The 27,672-nt window shown below is 47.3% G+C and overlaps 1 protein-coding gene across 2 annotated transcripts in view; it reads right to left on the reverse strand.

Moving 5' to 3' along the window:
• FAM120A (family with sequence similarity 120 member A) overlaps nucleotides 1-27,672 on the reverse strand; it is a 405,119-nt gene that overhangs the window by 86,428 nt on the left and 291,019 nt on the right. For both annotated transcript variants that reach the window (XM_069206413.1, XM_069206412.1), the window contains exon 13: nucleotides 26,138-26,347. In XM_069206413.1, the coding sequence (XP_069062514.1) occupies nucleotides 26,138-26,347 (210 nt within the window). The remainder of the gene's footprint in view (nucleotides 1-26,137; nucleotides 26,348-27,672) is intronic.

Here is a 27,672-nt window from a genome sequence, read left to right on the forward strand (position 1 = left end):
CACATTTCATACACCCAGGCACCAGCACCCAAACCATTTCCACGTACACACCTATCAACCATCCCCTCTCCCTCCATTCCCAAACACCTAACCCATGACCTACCCGCTGCCCCTAAAAAGAGATTCCTGCATGTATTTTCCCTGTTCCCGTCTCCTGGGCCAGTCCCTGTTAACCCCCCCCCCCCAAACGCCCTGCTACCCTTCCCAAACCCCTGCCTTTCACCTCCCTGCCCTTCTCTGGGATGAGCCATGCCCGCAGTCTGCAGTGCTGCCACAACAGGCGCACCTGCCCTTCACACCCCCAGCCCTGGTAGCACTCCATCTGGGTCACCTGCTGTGGTGGCCTCCACTGCCGTCACACCTAAGAAGGGAGGAAAGAGGTGCAAGGCCAAGGCGTCCCCCGACAGCAGGACAATGGGGGAGGGGGGAGGGCCTAATAAGCGAAAGGACCCCTGTAGGAAGTTGGCTCTGTATGTGCTATTTCAAAGTACGGAATAGCATGCACAGAGTCCAAGGGTTCCCCTTAGAGGTAAAATAGTGGTAAAAATAGATAATACTAATGCTCTATTTTGTGGTAGTGTGGTCGAGCAGTAGGCTTATCCAAGGAGTACTGTTAAGCATTTGTTGTACATACACAGACAATAAATGAGGTACACACACTCAGAGACAAATCCAGCCAATAGGTTTTGTTATCGAAAAATATATTTTCTTAGTTTATTTTAAGAACCACAGGTTCAAATTTGACATGTACTATCTTGTTTGAAAGGTATTGCAGGTAAGTACATTAGGAACTTTGAATCATTTCAATTGCATGTATACTTTTCAAGTTATTCACAAATAGCTATTTCAAAAGTGGACACTTGGTGCAATTTTCACAGTTCCTGGGGGAGGTAAGTTTTTGTTAGTTTTACCAGGTAAGTAAGACACTTACAGGGTTCAGTTCTTGGTCCAAGGTAGCCCACCGTTGGGGGTTCAGAGCAACCCCAAAGTTACCACACCAGCAGCTCAGGGCCGGTCAGGTGCAGAGTTCAACGTGGTGCCCAAAACGCATAGGCTATAATGGAGAGAAGGGGGTGCCCCGGTTCCGGTCTGCTTGCAGGTAAGTACCCGCGTCTTCGGAGGGCAGACCAGGGGGGTTTTGTAGGGCACCGGGGGGGACACAAGCCCACACAGAAATTTCACCCTCAGCGGCGCGGGGCGGCCGGGTGCAGTGTTAGAACAAGCGTCGGGTTCGCAATGTAAGTCAATGAGAGATCAAGGGATCTCTTCAGCGCTGCAGGCAGGCAAGGGGGGGCTTCCTCGGGGAAACCTCCACTTGGGCGAGGGAGAGGGACTCCTGGGGGTCACTTCTGCAGTGAAAGTCCGGTCCTTCAGGTCCTGGGGGCTGCGGGTGCAGGGTCTTTTCCAGGCGTCGGGACTTAGGTTTCAGAGAGTCGCGGTCAGGGGAAGCCTCGGGATTCCCTCTGCAGGCGGCGCTGTGGGGGCTCAGGGGGGACAGGTTTTGGTACTCACAGTCGTAGAGTAGTCCGGGGGTCCTCCCTGAGGTGTTGGTTCTCCACCAGCCGAGTCGGGGTCGCCGGGTGCAGTGTTGCAAGTCTCACGCTTCTTGCGGGGAGTTGCAGGGTTCTTTAAGGCTGCTTCTTGAAACAAAGTTGCAGTCTTTTTGGAGCAGGTCCGCTGTCCTCTGGAGTTTCTTGTCGTCGAAGCAGGGCAGTCCTCAGAGGATGCAGAGGTCGCTGGTCCCTTTGGAAGGCGTTGCTGGAGCAGAGTTCTTTGGAAGGCAGGAGACAGGCCGGTGAGTTTCTGGAGCCAAGGCAGTTGTTGTCTTCTGGTCTTCCTCTGCAGGGGTTTTCAGCTAGGCAGTCCTTCTTCTTGTTGTTGCAGGAATCTGATTTTCTAGGGTTCAGGGTAGCCCTTAAATACTAAATTTAAGGGCGTGTTTAGGTCTGGGGGTTTAGTAGCCAATGGCTACTAGCCCTGAGGGTGGGTACACCCTCTTTGTGCCTCCTCCCAAGGGGAGGGGGTCACAATCCTAACCCTATTGGGGGAATCCTCCATCTGCAAGATGGAGGATTTCTAAAAGTTAGAGTCACCTCAGCTCAGGACACCTTAGGGGCTGTCCTGACTGGCCAGTGACTCCTCCTTGTTGCTTTCTTTGTTCCCTCCAGCCTTGCCGCCAAAAGTGGGGGCCGTGGCCGGAGGGGGCGGGCAACTCCACTAAGCTGGAGTGCCCTGCTGGGCTGTGACAAAGGGGTGAGCCTTTGAGGCTCACCGCCAGGTGTTACAGCTCCTGCCTGGGGGAGGTGTTAGCATCTCCACCCAGTGCAGGCTTTGTTACTGGCCTCAGAGTGACAAAGGCACTCTCCCCATGGGGCCAGCAACATGTCTCTAGTGTGGCAGGCTGCTGGAACCAGTCAGCCTACACAGATAGTCGGTTAAGTTTCAGGGGGGCACCTCTAAGGTGCCCTCTGTGGTGTATTTTACAATAAAATGTACACTGGCATCAGTGTGCATTTATTGTGCTGAGAAGTTTGATACCAACCTTCCCAGTTTTCAGTGTAGCCATTATGGTGCTGTGGAGTTCGTGTAAAACAGACTCCCAGACCATATACTCTTATGGCTACCCTGCACTTACAATGTCTAAGGTTTTGCTTAGACACTGTAGGGGTACAGTGCTCATGCACTGGTACCCTCACCTATGGTATAGTGCACCCTGCCTTGGGGCTGTAAGGCCTGCTAGAGGGGTGTCTTACCTATACTGCATACGCAGTGAGAGGCTGGCATGGCACCCTGAGGGGAGTGCCATGTCGACTTACTCATTTTGTTCTCACTAGCACACACAGGCTTGTAAGCAGTGTGTCTGTGCTGAGTGAGGGGTCTCTAGGGTGGCATAATACATGCTGCAGCCCTTAGAGACCTTCCCTGGCATCAGGGCCCTTGGTACCAGAGGTACCAGTTACAAGGGACTTATCTGGATGCCAGGGTGTGCCAATTGTGGAAACAATGGTACATTTTAGGTGAAAGAACACTGGTGCTGGGGCCTGGTTAGCAGGGTCCCAGCACACTTCTCAGTCAAGTCAGCATCAGTATCAGGCAAAAAGTGGGGGGTAACTGCAACAGGGAGCCATTTCTTTACACAAGCCCCCCCCCAGCCCACAGGCCAGGAGACTCAGCCAAAGCTGGAAGAGTCTTCCTAGTCTGTCAGGCGAGGAAGAGTAGAGGAAATAGGCTGGTCTGTTGCAGGGCCTACTCTGCCTTACATCCTCCTGTTCAGGTCATTCCCTCTGGGGAACTGACCCACTTCCACAGTGATAGGACCTAGTCTGAACTGCCTCTTGTCTGTGCTTTTTATGTCTTTACCCATTCTCTCTATTTTGAGGTCAGAGGTATCCACCTCTGCTAATCTTATCTTAGCCAGGGTCACCCCTAGCTTACCCAAAGAGGTTACCCAGAGCTGGAGTAACCCCACCATGACCAACAGGGTCAGGGGGCCTAACTTGTTATTTGGCATGGGGTCAGACCACCATGCCAAGGATAGTGCAGCCATAAAGGCTAACACCCAGCAGAGGCCACTGACAGCTGTCAGTGCCCAGAACCACACCTTTAGCTCTTCACCTACAAGGGAAGGGGCTAAGTTACAGGCTTCTTTGGGTTCAGGGTGCCTGTCTGCTGTATTAGAGTGGGGGGTTACCACATCTTGTAGTAAACACCCTTCTTCCACTCTTTCTTCTGTTAGCTGAGGAGCCACCCACTCAGGCTTAACAGTTGCCTGACTAGTCAGGACTTCTTGTGGGTCAGGTTGGACTTTATCAGAGCCACTTTTGGAGTTCTCCCCTACTGGAGCAGGATCTCCTTGGCTTGCTGGAACCTTGGCTAAAGGTTGTCGACCTTTCCTACTCTGTTTCCTTTTCTTTTTCTTCTGGGGCCTACTTGCATTTACTGCAGAGGTAGGCACTCCAGAATCCTTGGGAGAGGACTGGCCCTGGACCAGTTCTTCTCTTAGGCTCTGACTAACCTCTGGGTAGTCATTTCCAAGGAGACAATCAAGGGGGAGGTCTGTACTGACTACCACCCTTCTCCAGCTAAAAGTTCCACCCACTTCTATGGGCACAAAAGCCACAGGCCTATTAGTGACCCTGTCTGGGCTAACTCTTACTCTGGCCATCTCACCTGGGATGTACTGGTTTGAGAACACCAGCCTGTCATGCACAATAGTGTGACTGGCACAAGTGTCTCTCAGGGCAGTGGCTGGGATTCCATTCACCTGTAGGTGGTGGAAGTGTCTACTTCCCTCTGGAATCTCCAACTCACCTGTTGGGCCCTTTTTCCAGTTGAAGGCTATGAAGACCTCCTCATCTGAGGAGTCATCCCCAATGGCTACACTGGTCACCCCTGGGATTTTGCTAGGGGGTTTGTTTTTGGGACAAGAAGTGTCCTTGGTGTGGTGCCCTGTCTGTTTACAGTTATGGCACCATGCCTTAGTGGCATCCCAGCTCTTACCCTGGTACCCACCTTTGTTTTGGGTTGTGTCTCTGGGCCCACCCACCTGGTCTGGTTTTTGGGGGCCTACAGGGGACTCTTTTTCTTTGTTTCTAGTGTCACCCTCTTTCTCCTGGGGAGGCTTTGTAACCCCTTTCTTTTGGTCACCCCCAGTGGAAGTTTTGGTTACCCTAGTCTTGACCCAGTGGTCTGCCTTCTTTCCCAATTCTTGGGGAGAAATTGGACCTAGGTCTACCAGATACTGACGCAACTTTTCATTGAAGCAGTTACTTAAAATGTGTTCTTTCATAAACAAATTATAAAGCCCAACATAGTCATACACTTCATTTCCAGTTGCCCAACCATCCAGTGTTTTCACTGAGTAGTCAACATAATCAACCCAGGTCTGGCTCGAGGATTTTTGAGCCCCCCTGAATCTAATTCTATACTCCTCAGTGGAGAATCCAAAGCCCTCAATCAGGGTACCCTTCATGAGGTCATAAGATTCTGCATCTTTTTTAGAGAGTGTGAGGAGTCTATCTGTAAGGAAATGCCTCCTTGGCATGGTTGCCCCCTGACTTTTTGCCTTTGCTGATGCTATGTTTACAATTGAAAGTGTGCTGAGGCCTGCTAACCAGGCCCCAGCACCAGTGTTCTTTCCCTAACCTGTACTTTTGTATCCACAATTGGCAGACCCTGGCATCCAGATAAGTCCCTTGTAACTGGTACTTCTAGTACCAAGGGCCCTGATGCCAAGGAAGGTCTCTAAGGGCTGCAGCATGTCTTATGCCACCCTGGAGACCTCTCACTCAGCACAGACACACTGCTTGCCAGCTTGTGTGTGCTAGTGAGGACAAAACGAGTAAGTCGACATGGCACTCCCCTCAGGGTGCCATGCCAGCCTCTCACTGCCTATGCAGTATAGGTAAGACACCCCTCTAGCAGGCCTTACAGCCCTAAGGCAGGGTGCACTATACCATAGGTGAGGGTACCAGTGCATGAGCATGGTACCCCTACAGTGTCTAAACAAAACCTTAGACATTGTAAGTGCAGGGTAGCCATAAGAGTATATGGTCTGGGAGTCTGTCAAACACGAACTCCACAGCACCATAATGGCTACACTGAAAACTGGGAAGTTTGGTATCAAACTTCTCAGCACAATAAATGCCCACTGATGCCAGTGTACATTTTATTGTAACATACACCACAGAGGGCACCTTAGAGGTGCCCCCTGAAACCTAACCGACTATCTGTGTAGGCTGACTAGTTCCAGCAGCCTGCCACACTAGAGACATGTTGCTGGCCCCATGGGGAGAGTGCCTTTGTCACTCTGAGGCCAGTAACAAAGCCTGCACTGGGTGGAGATGCTAACACCTCCCCCAGGCAGGAGCTGTGACACCTGGCGGTGAGCCTCAAAGGCTCACCCCTTTGTCACAGCCCAGCAGGGCACTCCAGCTTAGTGGAGTTGCCCGCCCCCTCCGGCCACGGCCCCCACTTTTGGCGGCAAGGCTGGAGGGAACAAAGAAAGCCACAAGGAGGAGTCACTGGCCAGTCAGGACAGCCCCTAAGGTGTCCTGAGCTGAGGTGTCTCTGACTTTTAGAAATCCTCCATCTTGCAGATGGAGGATTCCCCCAATAGGGTTAGGATTGTGACCCCCTCCCCTTGGGAGGAGGCACAAAGAGGGTGTACCCACCCTCAGGGCTAGTAGCCATTGGCTACTAACCCCCCAGACCTAAAACACGCCCTTAAATTTAGTATTTAAGGGCTACCCTGAACCCTAGAAAATTAGATTCCTGCAACTACAAGAAGAAGGACTGCCTAGCTGAAAACCCCTGCAGAGGAAGACCAGAAGACGACAACTGCCTTGGCTCCAGAAACTCACCGGCCTGTCTCCTGCCTTCCAAAGATCCTGCTCCAGCGACGCCTTCCAAAGGGACCAGCGACCTCGACATCCTCTGAGGACTGCCCCTGCTTCGAAAAGACAAGAAACTCCCGAGGACAGCGGACCTGCTCCAAGAAAAGCTGCAACTTTGTTTCCAGCAGCTTTAAAGAACCCTGCAAGCTCCCCGCAAGAAGCGTGAGACTTGCAACACTGCACCCGGCGACCCCGACTCGGCTGGTGGCGATCCAACACCTCAGGAGGGACCCCAGGACTACTCTAAGACTGTGAGTACAAAAACCTGTCCCCCCTGAGCCCCCACAGCGCCGCCTGCAGAGGGAATCCCGAGGCTTCCCCTGACCGCGACTCTTTGAATCCTAAGTCCCGACACCTGGGAGAGACCCTGCACCCGCAGCCCCCAGGACCTGAAGGACCGGACTTTCACTGGAGAAGTGACCCCCAGGAGTCCCTCTCCCTTGCCCAAGTGGAGGTTTCCCCGAGGAACCCCCCCCTTGCCTGCCTGCAGCGCTGAAGAGATCCCTAGATCTCCCATTGACTTCCATTACAAACCCGACGCTTGTTTCTACACTGCACCCGGCCGCCCCCGCGCTGCTGAGGGTGAAATTTCTGTGTGGACTTGTGTCCCCCCCGGTGCGCTACAAAACCCCCCTGGTCTGCCCTCCTTAGACGCGGGTACTTACCTGCAAGCAGACCGGAACCGGGGCACCCCCTTCTCTCCATTCTAGCCTATGTGTTTTGGGCACCACTTTGAACTCTGCACCTGACCGGCCCTGAGCTGCTGGTGTGGTGACTTTGGGGTTGCTCTGAACCCCCAACGGTGGGCTACCTTGGACCAAGAACTGAGCCCTGTAAGTGTCCTACTTACCTGGTAAAACTAACAAAAACTTACCTCCCCCAGGAACTGTGAAAATTGCACTAAGTGTCCACTTTTAAAACAGCTATTTGTCAATAACTTGAAAAGTATACATGCAATTTTGATGATTTGAAGTTCCTAAAGTACTTACCTGCAATACCTTCCGAATGAGATATTACATGTAGAATTTGAACCTGTGGTTCTTAAAATAAACTAAGAAAAGATATTTTTCTATATAAAAACCTATTGGCTGGATTTGTCTCTGAGTGTGTGTACCTCATTTATTGTCTATGTGTATGTACAACAAATGCTTAACACTACTCCTTGGATAAGCCTACTGCTCGACCACACTACCACAAAATAGAGCATTAGTATTATCTATTTTTACCACTATTTTACCTCTAAGGGGAACCCTTGGACTCTGTGCATGCTATTCCTTACTTTGAAATAGCACATACAGAGCCAACTTCCTACATTGGTGGATCAGCGGTGGGGTACAAGACTTTGCATTTGCTGGACTACTCAGCCAATACCTGATCACACGACAAATTCCAAAATTGTCATTAGAAATTGATTTTTGCAATTTGAAAAGTTTTCTAAATTCTTAAAAGACCTGCTAGGGCCTTGTGTTAGATCCTGTTTAGCATTTCTTTTAGAGTTTAAAAGTTTGTAAAAGTTTGAATTAGATTCTAGAACCAGTTTTAGATTCTTAAAAAGTATTCCAACTTTTAGAAGCAAAATGTCTAGCACAGATGTGACTGTGGTGGAACTCGACACCACACCTTACCTCCATCTTAAGATGAGGGAGCTAAGGTCACTCTGTAAAATAAAGAAAATAACAATGGGCCCCAAACCTACCAAAATACAGCTCCAGGAGCTTTTGGCAGAGTTTGAAAAGGCCAACCCCTCTGAGGGTGGCAACTCAGAGGAAGAGGATAGTGACTTGGAGGAAAATTCCCCCCTACCAATCCTATCTAGGGAGAACAGGGTCCCTCAAACCCTGACTCCAAAAATAATAGTCAGAGATGCTGGTTCCCTCACAGGAGAGACCAACACCTCTGAAATCACTGAGGATAGCCCCAGTGAAGAGGACATCCAGTTAGCCAGGATGGCCAAAAGATTGGCTTTGGAAAGACAGATCCTAGCCATAGAGAGGGAAAGACAAGAGATGGGCCTAGGACCCATCAATGGTGGCAGCAACATAAATAGGGTCAGAGATTCTCCTGACATGTTGAAAATCCCCAAAGGGATTGTAACTAAATATGAAGATGGTGATGACATCACCAAATGGTTCACAGCTTTTGAGAGGGCTTGTGTAACCAGAAAAGTGAACAGATCTCACTGGGGTGCTCTCCTTTGGGAAATGTTCACAGGAAAGTGTAGGGATAGACTCCTCACACTCTCTGGACAAGATGCAGAATCTTATGACCTCATGAAGGGTACCCTGATTGAGGGCTTTGGATTCTCCACTGAGGAGTATAGGATTAGATTCAGGGGGGCTCAAAAATCCTCGAGCCAGACCTGGGTTGACTTTGTAGACTACTCAGTGAAAACACTAGATGGTTGGATTCAAGGCAGTGGTGTAAATAATTATGATGGGCTGTACAATTTATTTGTGAAAGAACACCTGTTAAGTAATTGTTTCAATGATAAACTGCATCAGCATCTGGTAGACCTAGGACCAATTTCTCCCCAAGAATTGGGAAAGAAGGCGGACCATTGGGTCAAGACAAGGGTGTCCAAGACTTCAACAGGGGGTGACCAAAAGAAAGGGGTCACAAAGACTCCCCAGGGGAAGGGTGATGAGACAACCAAAACTAAAAATAGTAAAGAGTCTTCTACAGGCCCCCAAAAACCTGCACAGGAGGGTGGGCCCAGAGCCTCTTCACAAAACAATGGGTACAAGGGTAAAAACTTTGATCCCAAAAAGGCCTGGTGTCATAGCTGTAAACAGCATGGACACCAAACTGGAGACAAGGCCTGTCCCAAGAAAGGTTCCACTCCAAACTCCCATCCAGGTAACACTGGTATGGCTAGTCTCCAAGTGGGATCAACAGTGTGCCCAGAGCAAATCAGGGTCCACACTGAAGCTACTCTAGTTTCTGAGGGTGGGGTGGATTTAGCCACACTAGCTGTCTGGCCGCCTAACATGCAAAAATACAGACAGCAACTCTTAATTAATGGGACTAGAATAGAGGGCCTGAGGGATACAGGTGCCAGTGTCACCATGGTGACAGAGAAACTGGTTTCCCCTGGCCAATACCTGACTGGAAAAACTTACACAGTCACCAACGCTGACAATCAGAGAAAAGTACATCCCATGGCAATGGTTACTTTAGAATGGGGAGGGGTCAATGGCCTGAAACAGGTGGTGGTCTCCTCAAATATCCCAGCGGACTGTCTGCTTGGAAATGACCTGGAGTCCTCAGCATGGGCTGAGGTAGAACTAAAAACCCATGCAGCAATGCTGGGTATCCCTGAACTGGTGTGTGTGAAAACCAGAGCACAATGCAAGGCACAGGGTGAACAAGTAGAGCTGGAGTCTGGAAGAATGGCCCAGCCTACCAAGAGGAAAGGAAAGTCAGTTGGGAAACCAACTGCAACACAGCAAAAGAAAGGGAACCTCTCTTCTCAGGAAGAAGTTCTGCCCTCTGAGGGAACTGAGCCTTTGGAGCTTGAACCTTATCAGGTTGAGCTCTTAGGCCCAGGGGGACCCTCAAGGGAGGAGCTGTGTAAGGGACAAGAAACCTGTCCCTCTCTTGAAGGCCTTAGGCAGCAAGCTGCTGAAGAGTCCAAAGGCAAGAAAAATGGAACGCATAGGGTCTATTGGGAAGATGGACTCCTGTACACTGAGGCCAGAGACCCCAAACCTGGTGCCACTAGGAGAGTGGTAGTGCCTCAGCTGTTCAAAGAGTTCATCCTAACATTGGACCATGACATTCCCCTTGCTGGACATTTGGGACAAACCAAGACGTGGGAGAGGTTAGTCAACCACTTCTACTGGCCCAATATGTCCAACATGGTTAAGGAGTTTTGCCTCTCCTGCCCCACCTGTCAAGCCAGTGGTAAGACAGGTGGACATCCAAAGGCCCCCCTCATTCCACTTCCAGTGGTGGGGGTTCCCTTTGAAAGAGTGGGTGTGGACATAGTTGGTCCACTAGAACCTCCCACAGCCTCAGGAAATATGTATATCCTGGTAGTAGTGGATCATGCTACCAGGTATCCTGAAGCTATTCCCCTTAGGTCGACTACTGCCCCTGCAGTAGCCAAGGCCCTCATTGGTATCTTTACCAGAGTGGGTTTCCCTAAGGAGGTGGTGTCTGACAGAGGTACCAACTTCATGTCAGCATACCTAAAGCACATGTGGAATGAGTGTGGAGTGACTTATAAATTCACTACACCATACCATCCACAAACTAATGGCTTGGTTGAGAGATTCAACAAGACCTTAAAAGGCATGATCATGGGGCTCCCAGAAAAACTCAAAAGGAGATGGGATGTCCTCTTACCATGTCTGCTTTTCGCTTACAGAGAGGTGCCACAGAAGGGAGTAGGATTCTCACCCTTTGAACTTCTGTTTGGTCATCCTGTAAGGGGACCACTTGCCCTTGTTAAAGAAGGCTGGGAGAGACCTCTCCATGAGCCTAAACAGGACATAGTGGACTATGTACTTGGCCTTCGCTCTAGAATGGCAGAGTACATGGAAAAGGCAACCAAAAACCTTGAGGCCAGCCAACAACTCCAGAAGTTTTGGTATGACCAAAAGGCTGCACTGGTTGAGTTCCAACCAGGGCAGAAAGTCTGGGTTCTGGAGCCTGTGGCTCCCAGGGCACTCCAGGACAAATGGAGTGGCCCTTACCCAGTGCTAGAGAGGAAGAGTCAGGTCACCTACCTGGTGGACCTGGGCACAAGCAGGAGCCCCAAGAGGGTGATCCATGTGAACCGCCTTAAACTCTTCCATGACAGGGCTGATGTGAATCTGTTAATGGTAACAGATGAGGATCAGGAGGCAGAGAGTGAACCTCTCCCTGATCTTCTGTCATCAGACCCAAAAGATGGCACAGTAGATGGAGTGATCTACTCAGACACCCTCTCTGGCCAACAGCAAGCTGATTGTAGGAGAGTCCTACAACAGTTTCCTGAACTATTCTCCTTAACCCCTGGTCAGACACACCTGTGTACCCATGATGTGGACACAGGAGACAGCATGCCTGTCAAAAATAAAATCTTTAGACAATCCGACCATGTTAAGGAAAGCATCAAGGTGGAAGTCCACAAGATGCTGGAATTGGGAGTAATTGAGCGCTCTGACAGCCCCTGGGCTAGCCCAGTGGTCTTAGTCCCCAAACCTCACACCAAAGATGGAAAGAAAGAGATGAGGTTTTGTGTGGACTACAGAGGGCTCAATTCTGTCACCAAGACAGATGCCCATCCAATTCCAAGAGCTGATGAGCTCATAGACAAATTAGGTGCTGCCAAATTCTTAAGTACCTTTGACTTGACAGCAGGGTACTGGCAAATAAAAATGGCACCTGGAGCAAAAGAGAAAACAGCATTCTCCACCCCTGATGGGCATTATCAGTTTACTGTTATGCCCTTTGGTTTAAAGAATGCCCCTGCCACCTTCCAAAGGTTGGTGAATCAAGTCCTTGCTGGCTTGGAGTCCTTTAGCACAGCTTATCTTGATGATATTGCTGTCTTTAGCTCCACCTGGCAGGATCACCTGGTCCACCTGAAGAAGGTTTTGAAGGCTCTGCAATCTGCAGGCCTCTCTATCAAGGCATCCAAATGCCAGATAGGGCAGGGAACTGTGGTTTACTTGGGCCACCTTGTAGGTGGAGGCCAAGTTCAGCCACTCCAACCCAAGATCCAGACTATTCTGGACTGGGTAGCTCCAAAAACCCAGACTCAAGTCAGGGCATTCCTTGGCTTGACTGGGTATTACAGGAGGTTTGTGAAGGGATATGGATCCATTGTGACAGCCCTCACTGAACTCACCTCCAAGAAAATGCCCAAGAAAGTGAACTGGACTGTGGAATGCCAACAGGCCTTTGACACCCTGAAACAAGCAATGTGCTCAGCACCAGTTCTAAAAGCTCCAGATTATTCTAAGCAGTTCATTGTGCAGACTGATGCCTCTGAACATGGGATAGGGGCAGTTTTGTCCCAAACAAATGATGATGGCCTTGACCAGCCTGTTGCTTTCATTAGCAGGAGGTTACTCCCCAGGGAGCAGCGTTGGAGTGCCATTGAGAGGGAGGCCTTTGCTGTGGTTTGGTCCCTGAAGAAGCTGAGACCATACCTCTTTGGGACTCACTTCCTAGTTCAAACTGACCACAGACCTCTCAAATGGCTGATGCAAATGAAAGGTGAAAATCCTAAACTGTTGAGGTGGTCCATCTCCCTACAGGGAATGGACTTTATAGTGGAACACAGACCTGGGACTGCCCATGCCAATGCAGATGGCCTTTCCAGGTTCTTCCACTTAGAAAATGAAGACTCTCTTGGGAAAGGTTAGTCTCATCCTCTTTCGTTTGGGGGGGGGTTGTGTAAGGAAATGCCTCCTTGGCATGGTTGCCCCCTGACTTTTTGCCTTTGCTGATGCTATGTTTACAATTGAAAGTGTGCTGAGGCCTGCTAACCAGGCCCCAGCACCAGTGTTCTTTCCCTAACCTGTACTTTTGTATCCACAATTGGCAGACCCTGGCATCCAGATAAGTCCCTTGTAACTGGTACTTCTAGTACCAAGGGCCCTGATGCCAAGGAAGGTCTCTAAGGGCTGCAGCATGTCTTATGCCACCCTGGAGACCTCTCACTCAGCACAGACACACTGCTTGCCAGCTTGTGTGTGCTAGTGAGGACAAAACGAGTAAGTCGACATGGCACTCCCCTCAGGGTGCCATGCCAGCCTCTCACTGCCTATGCAGTATAGGTAAGACACCCCTCTAGCAGGCCTTACAGCCCTAAGGCAGGGTGCACTATACCATAGGTGAGGGTACCAGTGCATGAGCATGGTACCCCTACAGTGTCTAAACAAAACCTTAGACATTGTAAGTGCAGGGTAGCCATAAGAGTATATGGTCTGGGAGTCTGTCAAACACGAACTCCACAGCACCATAATGGCTACACTGAAAACTGGGAAGTTTGGTATCAAACTTCTCAGCACAATAAATGCCCACTGATGCCAGTGTACATTTTATTGTAACATACACCACAGAGGGCACCTTAGAGGTGCCCCCTGAAACCTAACCGACTATCTGTGTAGGCTGACTAGTTCCAGCAGCCTGCCACACTAGAGACATGTTGCTGGCCCCATGGGGAGAGTGCCTTTGTCACTCTGAGGCCAGTAACAAAGCCTGCACTGGGTGGAGATGCTAACACCTCCCCCAGGCAGGAGCTGTGACACCTGGCGGTGAGCCTCAAAGGCTCACCCCTTTGTCACAGCCCAGCAGGGCACTCCAGCTTAGTGGAGTTGCCCGCCCCCTCCGGCCACGGCCCCCACTTTTGGCGGCAAGGCTGGAGGGAACAAAGAAAGCCACAAGGAGGAGTCACTGGCCAGTCAGGACAGCCCCTAAGGTGTCCTGAGCTGAGGTGTCTCTGACTTTTAGAAATCCTCCATCTTGCAGATGGAGGATTCCCCCAATAGGGTTAGGATTGTGACCCCCTCCCCTTGGGAGGAGGCACAAAGAGGGTGTACCCACCCTCAGGGCTAGTAGCCATTGGCTACTAACCCCCCAGACCTAAAACACGCCCTTAAATTTAGTATTTAAGGGCTACCCTGAACCCTAGAAAATTAGATTCCTGCAACTACAAGAAGAAGGACTGCCTAGCTGAAAACCCCTGCAGAGGAAGACCAGAAGACGACAACTGCCTTGGCTCCAGAAACTCACCGGCCTGTCTCCTGCCTTCCAAAGATCCTGCTCCAGCGACGCCTTCCAAAGGGACCAGCGACCTCGACATCCTCTGAGGACTGCCCCTGCTTCGAAAAGACAAGAAACTCCCGAGGACAGCGGACCTGCTCCAAGAAAAGCTGCAACTTTGTTTCCAGCAGCTTTAAAGAACCCTGCAAGCTCCCCGCAAGAAGCGTGAGACTTGCAACACTGCACCCGGCGACCCCGACTCGGCTGGTGGCGATCCAACACCTCAGGAGGGACCCCAGGACTACTCTAAGACTGAGTACAAAAACCTGTCCCCCCTGAGCCCCCACAGCGCCGCCTGCAGAGGGAATCCCGAGGCTTCCCCTGACCGCGACTCTTTGAATCCTAAGTCCCGACACCTGGGAGAGACCCTGCACCCGCAGCCCCCAGGACCTGAAGGACCGGACTTTCACTGGAGAAGTGACCCCCAGGAGTCCCTCTCCCTTGCCCAAGTGGAGGTTTCCCCGAGGAACCCCCCCCTTGCCTGCCTGCAGCGCTGAAGAGATCCCTAGATCTCCCATTGACTTCCATTACAAACCCGACGCTTGTTTCTACACTGCACCCGGCCGCCCCCGCGCTGCTGAGGGTGAAATTTCTGTGTGGACTTGTGTCCCCCCCGGTGCCCTACAAAACCCCCCTGGTCTGCCCTCCGAAGACGCGGGTACTTACCTGCAAGCAGACCGGAACCGGGGCACCCCCTTCTCTCCATTCTAGCCTATGTGTTTTGGGCACCACTTTGAACTCTGCACCTGACCGGCCCTGAGCTGCTGGTGTGGTGACTTTGGGGTTGCTCTGAACCCCCAACGGTGGGCTACCTTGGACCAAGAACTGAGCCCTGTAAGTGTCCTACTTACCTGGTAAAACTAACAAAAACTTACCTCCCCCAGGAACTGTGAAAATTGCACTAAGTGTCCACTTTTAAAACAGCTATTTGTCAATAACTTGAAAAGTATACATGCAATTTTGATGATTTGAAGTTCCTAAAGTACTTACCTGCAATACCTTCCGAATGAGATATTACATGTAGAATTTGAACCTGTGGTTCTTAAAATAAACTAAGAAAAGATATTTTTCTATATAAAAACCTATTGGCTGGATTTGTCTCTGAGTGTGTGTACCTCATTTATTGTCTATGTGTATGTACAACAAATGCTTAACACTACTCCTTGGATAAGCCTACTGCTCGACCACACTACCACAAAATAGAGCATTAGTATTATCTATTTTTACCACTATTTTACCTCTAAGGGGAACCCTTGGACTCTGTGCATGCTATTCCTTACTTTGAAATAGCACATACAGAGCCAACTTCCTACACTATCCCTACACTTTCCTGTGAACATTTCCCAAAGGAGAGCACTCCAGTGAGATTTGTTCACTTTTCTGGTTACACAAGCCCTCTCAAAAGCTGTGAACCATTTGGTGATGTCATCACCATCTTCATATTTAGTTACAATCCCTTTAGGGATTTTCAACATGTCAGGAGAATCTCTGACCCTATTTATGTTGCTGCCACCATTGATGGGTCCTAGGCCCATCTCTTGTCTTTCCCTCTCTATGGCTAGGATCTGTCTTTCCAAAGCCAATCTTTTGGCCATCCTGGCTAACTGGATGTCCTCTTCACTGGAGTTTTCCTCAGTGATTTCAGAGTTGTTGGTCCCTCCTGTGAGGGAACCAGCATCTCTGACTATTATTTGTGGAGTCAGGGCTTGAGAAGCCCTGCTCTCCCTAAGTAGGACTGGAGGGGGGGAATTTCCCTCCAAGTCACTATCTTCATCCTCTGAGTTGCCATCCTCAGAGGGGTTGGCCTTTTCAAACTCTGCCAAAAGCTCCTGGAGCTGTACTTTGGTAGGTTTGGGGCCCATTGCTATTTTCTTTAGTTTACAGAGTGACCTTAGCTCTCTCATCTGTAGATGGAGGTAAGGTGTGGTGTCGAGTTCCACCACAGTCACATCTGTGCTAGACATTTTGCTTCTAAAAGTTGGAATACTTTTTAAGAATCTAAAACTGGTTCTAGAATCTAATTCAAACTTTTACAAACTTTTAAACTCTAAAAGAAATGCTAACAGGGACTAACACAAGGCCCTAGCAGGACTTTAAAGAATTTAGAAAACTTTTCAAATTGCAAAAATCAATTTCTAATGACAATTTTGGAATTTGTCGTGTGATCAGGTATTGGCTGAGTAGTCCAGCAAATGCAAAGTCTTGTACCCCACCGCTGATCCACCAATGTAGGAAGTTGGCTCTGTATGTGCTATTTCAAAGTACGGAATAGCATGCACAGAGTCCAAGGGTTCCCCTTAGAGGTAAAATAGTGGTAAAAATAGATAATACTAATGCTCTATTTTGTGGTAGTGTGGTCGAGCAGTAGGCTTATCCAAGGAGTAGTGTTAAGCATTTGTTGTACATACACATAGACAATAAATGAGGTACACACACTCAGAGACAAATCCAGCCAATAGGATTTGTTATAGAAAAATATCTTTTCTTAGTTTATTTTAAGAACCACAGGTTCAAATTTGACATGTACTATCTTGTTTGAAAGGTATTGCAGGTAAGTACATTAGGAACTTTGAATCATTTCAATTGCATGTATACTTTTCAAGTTATTCACAAATAGCTATTTCAAAAGTGGACACTTAGTGCAATTTTCACAGTTCCTGGGGGAGGTAAGTTTTTGTTAGTTTTACCAGGTAAGTAAGACACTTACAGGGTTCAGTTCTTGGTCCAAGGTAGCCCACCGTTGGGGGTTCAGAGCAACCCCAAAGTTACCACACCAGCAGCTCAGGGCCGGTCAGGTGCAGATTTCAAAGTGGTGCCCAAAACGCATAGGCTATAATGGAGAGAAGGGGGTGCCCCGGTTCCGGTCCGCTTGCAGGTAAGTACCCGCATCTTCGGAGGGCAGACCAGGGGGGTTTTGTAGGGCACCGGGGGGGACACAAGCCCACACAGAAATTTCACCCTCAGCGGCGCGGGGGCGGCCGGGTGCAGTGTTAGAACAAGCGTCGGGTTCGCAATGTAAGTCAATGAGAGATCAAGGGATCTCTTCAGTGCTGCAGGCAGGCAAGGGGGGGCTTCCTCGGGGAAACCTCCACTTGGGCGAGGGAGAGGGACTCCTGGGGGTCACTTCTGCAGTGAAAGTCCGGTCCTTCAGGTCCTGGGGGCTGCGGGTGCAGGGTCTTTTCCAGGCGTCGGGACTTAGGTTTCAGAGAGTCGCGGTCAGGGGAAGCCTCGGGATTCCCTCTGCAGGCGGCGCTGTGGGGGCTCAGGGGGGACAGGTTTTGGTACTCACAGTCGTAGAGTAGTCCGGGGGTCCTCCCTGAGGTGTTGGTTCTCCACCAGCCGAGTCGGGGTCGCCGGGTGCAGTGTTGCAAGTCTCACGCTTCTTGCGGGGAGTTGCAGGGTTCTTTAAGGCTGCTTCTTGAAACAAAGTTGCAGTCTTTTTGGAGCAGGTCCGCTGTCCTCGGGAGTTTCTTGTCGTCGTCGAAGCAGGGCAGTCCTCAGAGGATGCAGAGGTCGCTGGTCCCTTTGGAAGGCGTCGCTGGAGCAGAGTTCTTTGGAAGGCAGGAGACAGGCCGGTGAGTTTCTGGAGCCAAGGCAGTTGTTGTCTTCTGGTCTTCCTCTGCAGGGGTTTTCAGCTAGGCAGTCCTTCTTCTTGTTGTTGCAGGAATCTAATTTTCTAGGGTTCAGGGTAGCCCTTAAATACTAAATTTAAGGGCGTGTTTAGGTCTGGGGGGTTAGTAGCCAATGGCTACTAGCCCTGAGGGTGGGTACACCCTCTTTGTGCCTCCTCCCAAGGGGAGGGGGTCACAATCCTAACCCTATTGGGGGAATCCTCCATCTGCAAGATGGAGGATTTCTTAAAGTTAGAGTCACCTCAGCTCAGGACACCTTAGGGGCTGTCCTGACTGGCCAGTGACTCCTCCTTGTTGCTTTCTTTGTTCCCTCCAGCCTTGCCGCCAAAAGTGGGGGCCGTGGCCGGAGGGGGCGGGCAACTCCACTAAGCTGGAGTGCCCTGCTGGGCTGTGACAAAGAGGTGAGCCTTTGAGGCTCACCGCCAGGTGTTACAGCTCCTGCCTGGGGGAGGTGTTAGCATCTCCACCCAGTGCAGGCTTTGTTACTGGCCTCAGAGTGACAAAGGCACTCTCCCCATGGGGCCAGCAACATGTCTCTAGTGTGGCAGGCTGCTGGAACCAGTCAGCCTACACAGATAGTCGGTTAAGTTTCAGGGGGGTACCTCTAAGGTGCCCTCTGTGGTGTATTTTACAATAAAATGTACACTGGCATCAGTGTGCATTTATTGTGCTGAGAAGTTTGATACCAACCTTCCCAGTTTTCAGTGTAGCCATTATGGTGCTGTGGAGTTCGTGTAAAACAGACTCCCAGACCATATACTCTTATGGCTACCCTGCACTTACAATGTCTAAGGTTTTGCTTAGACACTGTAGGGGTACAGTGCTCATGCACTGGTACCCTCACCTATGGTATAGTGCACCCTGCCTTGGGGCTGTAAGGCCTGCTAGAGGGGTGTCTTACCTATACTGCATAGGCAGTGAGAGGCTGGCATGGCACCCTGAGGGGAGTGCCATGTCGACTTAACTCATTTTGTTCTCACTAGCACACACAGGCTTGTAAGCAGTGTGTCTGTGCTGAGTGAGGGGTCTCTAGGGTGGCATAATACATGCTGCAGCCCTTAGAGACCTTCCCTGGCATCAGGGCCCTTGGTACCAGAGGTACCAGTTACAAGGGACTTATCTGGATGCCAGGGTGTGCCAATTGTGGAAACAATGGTACATTTTAGGTGAAAGAACACTGGTGCTGGGGCCTGGTTAGCAGGGTCCCAGCACACTTCTCAGTCAAGTCAGCATCAGTATCAGGCAAAAAGTGGGGGGTAACTGCAACAGGGAGCCATTTCTTTACAACCCCCCCCCCATCTAAACCCTGATCACACACCCCCATCCCTGAGGTGCCTGCATGCCCCATTGATGCCCCTGCCCCGTGGAGGTCTGCAAATTGCAGTCAGGAGTCAAGTTGGGCAGTCCTCACATGCCCATTGTGCCCGGGACATTAAGACAATTAAGCACTGGCACTTGTGGCATTTTGTATATAGTTGTTGACATGACATTTTTTATATTTACAATACTATCTAACTACAACGGCACAGTTGGTGTCAATGCTACATAGCTTGTCCTGGCGTTTCATGTGTGTGTGTGTGTGTGTGTGTGTGTGTGTGTGTGTAGGTGTGTGTGTGTGTGTACAAATGCCCTTCCCTCTAGTGTGTGCTAGGATGGGGTACTTACGGCTGGTGTCTATGTCGGCGTCGCTGGTCCTGGCTGTCAATGGCTAGCAGGAACATTGGAAAGACTTGCAATTCGCGTGCCATGGCGCCTGCGGACGTGTTTGTGTTCCAGATGGTGGGTGCTTCCTTTTATGTTGTTCGTTTCCGCAGCGGTTGGACCGTCCAGGAAGTCCTGGCGGTGTGCAACCTCGTAATACGGTAGGTGAAAATTGTCTGACAGCTGGACTGAAGACGCCTTCCACCAGCAACAGCAGTCCATCCACACTGGCGGCTCGGACAGAAACTTGACTGTGTTCTGTAGGTGACTTACCAGTACTCGTAATATGGCGGTCTACACCGCCAGTCCCGCAGCCGCCATCTCCACCACGGCGGTCCATTGACCGCCAAACTCGTAATGAGGCCTAAGTATCTAGCGATGAACACTGCCAATCCATTGTACTGGGTCCTTAAAGGACGCACTCTGCACAAAAGGTTCCCCTTGCCATATGAGGGTGGATCACTAAATGACAAGGCAAATCTCTCAAAGACTGGATTTAGATGTATCTTTTCACAGAATTGAGACAACTGACTGTACAAACAGGGAAGGAGAAAGTGAGGGTCACAGTTCAGGAGGTTGGGACGCCACATCTTACCCAATTCAGGATGATGGTCATAAGTGCTCTGTAGAGCCACATTTTCTTAATCATTATTTCCATTATAGAAATGCACACACATCCATAAGGGAGTTTGATTGGCCACTTCTGAGACAATCTGTGCTCCACTGAGAGGTGACTCATGGAGAATAATTTATGTGCAGTTTTTATAAGAAACAAATTTCCGAGAACAAACACCTTCTAGTGAAGCACCCATTTGTAATTTACTGACTATGATGGGTGCTTCATGGAGAATATTTTATTCACACCTTTAGGTGCCTTTTTGTTTAATGAAAAAACAGTTTCTGGGAACACACTCCCTAGTGAAGCACCGACTTGCAATTTACAGAAGATGGCATATGCAAAAGCTCCAGATTATGACTCCCTACAAGATGATCTAACAGGCCAATTCCATTGAACAGTCAAAGACCAAATGTGCATAATCTCCTTGCATACCGATTTCCAAAACTCTTAACTCCTTATATATGTAGTGCATCCCAGTCATTATCGTTATCTTTGAGTACTTGCAGGTGTATGCCCTGAACTGAGGCGGCAGTCCTTCAAGGGAATTCCAAATCGCATTTAACGCTCTGTTCACAAATAATGAACACTTTTTGGATATGGCTTACTTATTGGAATTGAACTCCAGGCCCTGAAGAAGTCCTGTTGTATGGACGAAGCGTGTTGGCTGTTTCTCTTATGAATATGTGTCTATTTCCAAAAGAGGAAGAAGAATAAAAAGAAGATTTAAATGGTCTGAAATTATGAATTGGACACTAACTCATTTTTGGTGGTCACCGTTGGTAAATTATCTGTTTATGGAAAATGTCACTTACCCAGTGTACATCTGTTCCTGGCATGTTCCGCTGCAGATCCACATGATATGCACAGGTCCTTCCATCTAGTGTTGGGCTCGGAGTGTTACAAGTTGTTTTTCTTCAAAGAAGTCTTTTCGAGTCACGGGATCGAGTGACTCCTCCTCTTCGGCTCCATTGCGCATGAGCATCGACTCCATCTTAGATTGTTTTCCCGCTGAGGGTAAGGTAGGAGTGATAGTGTAAAGAAAGATGTCCATGCAATGGAATATATATATATATATATATATATATATATATATATATATATATATATATATATATATATATATATATATGGAAAATGTCACTTACCCAGTGTACATCTGTTCGTGGCATGAGACGCTGCAGATTCAAATGCTTTGCACATCCCGCCATCTAGTGTTGGGCTCGGAGTGTTACAAGTTGTTTTCTTCGAAGTCTTTTCGAGTCACAAGATCGAGGGACTCCTCCCATTTCGGCTCCATTGTGCATGGGCGTCGACTCCATCTTAGATTGTTTTCCCCGCAGAGGGTGAGGTAGGAGTTGTGTATTACAGTAATAGTGCCAATGCAATGGAGTAAACATGTATGTACATAATGTAGTTTAAGGTGATATATTTACAAATGTTCAAGATCAACTTCGAAACAGCTACAGGCTCCTGAGGAGGCGGGTGGGCGCATGTGAATCTGCAGCGTCTCATGCCACGAACAGATGTACACTGGGTAAGTGACATTTTCTGTTCGATGGCATGTGTAGCTGCAGATACACATGCTTTGCATAGACTAGTAAGCAGCTATCTCCCCAAAAGCGGTGGTTCAGCCTGTAGGAGTTGAAGTTGTTTGAAACAATGTTCGTAGTACTGCTTGACCTACTGTGGCTTGTTGTGCTGTTAACACATCCACGCAATAGTGCTTGGTAAACGTATGAGGCGTAGACCATGTGGCTGCCTTACATATCTCAGTCATTAGAATATTTCCTAGAAAGGCCATGGTAGCACCCTTCTTTCGAGATGAGTGTGCCTTTGGTGTAATAGGCAGTTGTCTCTTTGCTTTGAGATAACAGGTTTGAATGCATTTAACTATCCATCTAGCAATGCCTTGTTTGGAAATTGGATTTCCTGAATGAGGTTTTTGGAAAGCAACAAATAATTGTTTTGTTTTTCGAATTTGTTTGGTTCTGTCAATGTAGTACATTGACGCCCTTTTGATGTCTAATGTATGTAGTGCTCTCTCAGCTACAGAATCTGGTTGTGGGAAGAACACTGGTAGTTCAACTGTTTGATTCAAGTTGGATTTGTTCGAAAAACTACTTTATGCTTGTGTATTTGAATAAATGGTTCTTGTATGGTAAATGCTTGGATTTCACTTACTCTTCTTAGAGATGTGATGGCAATTAGAAATGCAACTTTGCATGTTAAATATTGCATTTCACATGAGTGCATGAGCTCAAAAGGTGGCCCCATGAGTCGTGTTAAGACAATGTTGAGGTTCCATGAAGGAACTGGTGGTGCTCTTGGTGGTATAATTCTTTTTAGGCCTTCCATAAAGCTTTAATGACTGGTATCCTAAACAATGAAGTTGATTGGGTAATTTGCAGGTAAGCTGAAATTGCGGTAAGATGTATCTTAATGGATGAAAAAGCTAGTTTTGACTTTTGCAAATGTAGCAAGTAGCTTACGATGTCTTTAGCAGATGCATGTAAAGGTTGAATTTGATTATTATGGCAATAATAAACAAACCTTTTCCACTTATTTGCATAGCAATGTCTAGTGGTTGGTTTCCGAGCCTGTTTTATGACTTCCATAAGGTCTAAGTGTCCGAACTCTAAGACCTCAGGAGCCAAATTGCTAGATTCAGCGATGCTGGATTGGGGGTGTCTGATCTGTTGATTGTGTTGAGTTAACAGATCTGGTCTGTTTGGTAGTTTGATATGAGGTATTACTGAGAGGTCTAGTAGTGTTGTGTACCAAGGTTGTCTTGCCCAAGTTGGTGCTATGAGTATGAGTTTGTTTTGACTCAACTTGTTTACTAGATATGGAAGGAGTGGGAGAGGGGGAAAAGCGTATGCAAATATCCCTGACCAACTCATCCATAATGCATTGCCCAGAGACTGATCTTGTGGGTACCTGGATTCGAAGCTTTGGCAATTTGCGTTTTCTTTTGTTGCAAATAGGTCTATTTGTGGTGACCCCCAATTTTGGAAGTACGTATGTAGTACTTGGGGGTGAATCTCCCATTCGTGGATTTGTTGGTGATCCCGAGAGAGATTGTCTGCTAATTGATTTTGAATTCCTGGAATAAACTGTGCTAATAGGCGAATGTGGTTGTGTATCGCCCAATGCCATATTTTCTGTGTCAGGAGACACAACTGTGTTGAGTGTGTGCCTCCGTTTGTTTAGGTAATACATCGTTGTCATGTTGTCTGTTTTAACAAGAATGTGTTTGTGTCTTATTATTGGTTGAAAAGCTTTTAACGCTAGAAATACTGCCAATAGTTCTAGGTGATTTATGTGAAACTGTTTTTGCCGAGTGTTCCATTGTCCCTGAATGCTGTGTTGATTGAGGTGTGCTCCCCACCCTATCATGGAGGCATCTGTAGTTATCACGAATTGAGGCACTGGGTCTTGAAAAGGCCGCCCTTGGTTTAAATTTATATTGTTCCACCATTGAAGCGAGGTGTATGTTTGGCGGTCTATCAACACTACATCTAGAAGTTGACCCTGTGCCTGTGACCATTGTGATGCTAGGCACTGTTGTAAGGGCCGCATGTGCAATCTTGCGTTTGGGACAATGGCTATGCATGAGGACATCATGCCTAGTAGTTTCATTACTATTTTGACTTGTATCCTTTGGTTTGGATACATGACCTGTATTACATTGTGAAATGCTTGTACTCTTTGTGGACTTGGCGTGGCAATCGCTCTTGCTGTGTCGATTGTTGCCCCTAAGTACTATTGTGTTTCACACGGCTGAAGGTGTGACTTTGTGTAGTTGATTGAGAAACCTAGTTTGTGTAGGGTTTCTATGATGTACTTTGTGTGTTGTGAACACCGTTCTAGTGTGTTGGTTTTGATTAACCAATCGTTTAGGTACGGAAACACATGTATTTGCTGCCTTCTGATATGCGCAGCTACTACTGCCAGGCATTTTGTAAAGACTCTTGGCGCAGTAGTTATTCCGAATGGCAACACTTTGAATTGGTAGTGTACCTTTTGGAATACAAATCTTAGGTACTTTCTGTGTGAAGGATGTATTGGTATATGGAAATATGCATCCTTTAGGTCTAGTGTTGTCATGTAGTCTTGTTGTTTGAGCAGTGGGATTACCTCTTGTAATGTCACCATGTGAAAGTGGTCTGATTTGATGTAGGTATTTAATGTTCTTAGATATAATATAGGTCTTAGTGTTTTGTCCTTTTTGGGTATGAGAAAGTACAGAGAGTAAACACCTGTTCCTTTCTGTTGGATTGGTACTAATTCTATTGCTCCTTTTTGTAGCAATGCCTGGACCTCTAGTCCTAGAAGATCCATGTGTTGTTTTGACATATTGTGTGTTTTCGGTGGGACGTTTGGAGGGAATTTGAAAAATTCTATGCACTAACCATGCTGGATAATTGCCAGTACCCAAGTGTCTGTTGTTATCTCCTCCCAATGTTTGTAAAAATTGCTTAGTCTCACCCCCACAGGTGTTATGTGTTGGGGATGTGTGACTTGGAAGTCACTGCTTGTTTTGGGACTTTGGAACTTCCCTCTATTCTTTTGGAATTGTCCCCCTCTATATTGCCCCCGAAAACTTCCCCGCTGATATTGGCTTTGATAAGTAGGCCTTGCTTGTGAGGTTGTGGCTTCTGTAGGTTGACCTCGAAACCCCCCCCCTAAATTGTGTCTTGCAAAATGTGCCTCTGCTCTGTGGGGAGTAGAGTGCGCCCATGGCTTTTGCCGTATCAGTGTCTTTTTTAAGTTTCTCAATAGCAGTGTCCACCTCCGGACCAAACAACTGCTGTTCATTAAAAGGCATATTCAGCACGGCTTGCTGTATTTCCGGCTTGAATCCTGGGATTCCACCATTGAAGCAAAGAGTGTGTTTGGCGGTCTATCAACACTAGATCTTGAAGTTTACCCTGTGCTTGTGTCGTGTCGCTAGGCACTGTTGTAAGGGCCGCATGTGTAATCTTGCGTTTGGGACAATGGCTATGCATGAAGACATCATGCCTAGAAGTTTAATCACAAACCTTACTTGATACTGTTGGTTTGGGTGCATGTTTAGTATTACGTTTTGGAATGCTTGTACCCTTTGTGGACTTGGAGTGGCAATCCCTTTTTCTGTGTTGATTGTTGCTCCTAAGTATTGTTGTATTTGACACGGTTGTAAGTGTGATTTTAGGTAGTTTATTGAGAACCCTAGCTTGTGAAGGGTTTCCATGACGTATTTTGTGTGTTGAAGACACTGTTTCTGAGTGCTGGTTTTTATTAACCAATCGTGTAGGTACGGGAATACGTGTATGTGCTGTCTCCTGATATGTGCAGCTACTACCGCAAGGCATTTTGTAAATACTTAATATAGCAGCCACAGATGAAAGCAGCCTACCTTTCACGTAGAAGTTAAGATTCTTTAGTATGTTGGGTATATATGACCTGAAGTCAGCCAAGAATCCATAGTGACTTCGTCCTCAGTCTTCGCAAGATCTACTCCCTGGTGTCCCCTATCCTAACTCAATCCCCCATCACTTGTGGTGGTTTGCCCTGTCAAACCTGTTCAAGGCTGCTGCCCTACGATGTGGGCTGTGAGTAAACATCTGGTCTTGACACACTCCTCTGAAGAGGAGGCATGCATGAGGTAGGAGTATAAGGTTGCACCATATAAAAGCAGTATTTGAGAGAGAATGGAGGAGTTTTTGTTGATCAGTAGAAAATTCCAAGCCTTGTAAAACAAAATATTTACCTGTAAATACAGATCCTCAGTGTATCCTTCAACTAGATGATAGGGAATGACTCAAGCTTGAGATTATGAAACATACCAATGCCAAACAACTATGTAGGTTATGTAAAGAATTTGATGTCCAAGAAGAAATCTCTCTCACAGTGAACACTCCACAGAGAAATAAGGACCTGCTTACAAAACAAAATCATATTTCAAGATGCTTAACAAATGAAGAGTGCAGAAGAACTTTAAAGGCTAACATTTCGAGGAGAAAACTAACAACACACACAGAAAGACTTACCTGACCATCACAGAGGTCAATGAGTGGCGCCTTCTCCCTGCAGGCCTTGATCAGTTTGGTCTGGAATAGCTTTCCATCAAAATACATCCAGGGACAACAGTGCTCCCAAGGAATTGGCTGCCCACAGGCATCGTTTGCCAAGAGTGCCATATCCACGCCACTCATGAACAGAGCGGACAGCTGAATTCCTCTGGGATCCAGGTTCTCAATCTTCAAGAAATAAGGCAGACATACATTTGGCTTAGAGTTAAATTGACTATTCAGCAAAATACAAACCTCAATAAGCAACACCAGATACCTATATATCATTTTTTTAAAGTTCCTCTATATTGTTCTTATTATGGTTAAAGTACTTTCTTTTTTAAAATAGCCTACCAATGCAGAACCAACTAAAATATCAAGAGTCAGTAAAGCATGATTGAAAGTCCCTTAAGTGAAAAGTAAATAAAAAGGCTAAGATAATTGTAAATGTGGCATTTGTAAATGTGTGAAATCATATATTGAATGTGTGCAGAAGCTAAGAGCAGCTCAACTAAGATGATTAATGGATAAAGCCCAGGGCTGAAGTCTATTGCACTTTATGGTTATGATTGCATTTATTTGCATTTTGCACAATATTGTGATTTGCACACAATCACATATTGCACTTTAAAGTTCCAAGCAGGGCTTTTTTTATGTTTTGTATTTTTATTGTATACAGTACTTCTTAGTTTTCAAGAAGGGATCCTACTTTACTTCATGTGCTTCCTTCTTCATTTCCTTCCTTTTCCCTTTCTGTCTTCACTTATTAAGAAGACATATTGAGTACAATAATATATATGTAGACGGTAGAAATAATAATTCCCATGGTCTTTGAGTGTTTGTTTCCTTAGAAAACTGACTATCTTCGAAACAGATCAAATGTTTACATGCTCACTAATAATGAAGATGGTTATTTGAGTGAATATGGTGGTAGAGGGGCATGAGATAAACATGTACTTTACAAGTAAAAGGTATTTGAGCCCTCAGTGATACTTGTTTGAAATGTTTATATGTCCAAGTAGTGTTAATGTCTTGTATAGTCAGATTACAATAGTGTTGTGTTCTGAAATGTGTTCAAAATTTTAAACAGCTGCTTAATGAAAATTAGAGAAAGAATAGAGGGCTTACTAATTGTAACGTAATATGATGGGTTGACATTAAGGGAAATCAATATGACTTGGTACTTTACAAGTAGAAGGTACTGGAGCCCTAACGTTTTGATTATCAATGACTCAATGAAATATGAAATCTTACAATGTCATAATTGGTATAAGTACTTTATGAATTATGACTAATGAATTGGGCTTATACAATTCGAATAAAGTTAAGCAAAAATATGATTAGTAATTTGACTGTATGTTCACTAGAACCGTTTAATAGGGAAATGAGCATGTCAAACTAGTAAACAAATGAAAATTATTTAGTAGGAAACTAAAGGAATTATGTTGAAAAATGAGAAGAAGGTTGTCGAAAGAAAATGAATATGTAATATTTTTTATAACATCCAGTTATTT

The sequence above is a fragment of the Pleurodeles waltl genome, chromosome 9, assembly GCF_031143425.1.
Source record: "Pleurodeles waltl isolate 20211129_DDA chromosome 9, aPleWal1.hap1.20221129, whole genome shotgun sequence".
NCBI classification, from domain to species: Eukaryota; Metazoa; Chordata; class Amphibia; order Caudata; family Salamandridae; genus Pleurodeles; species Pleurodeles waltl.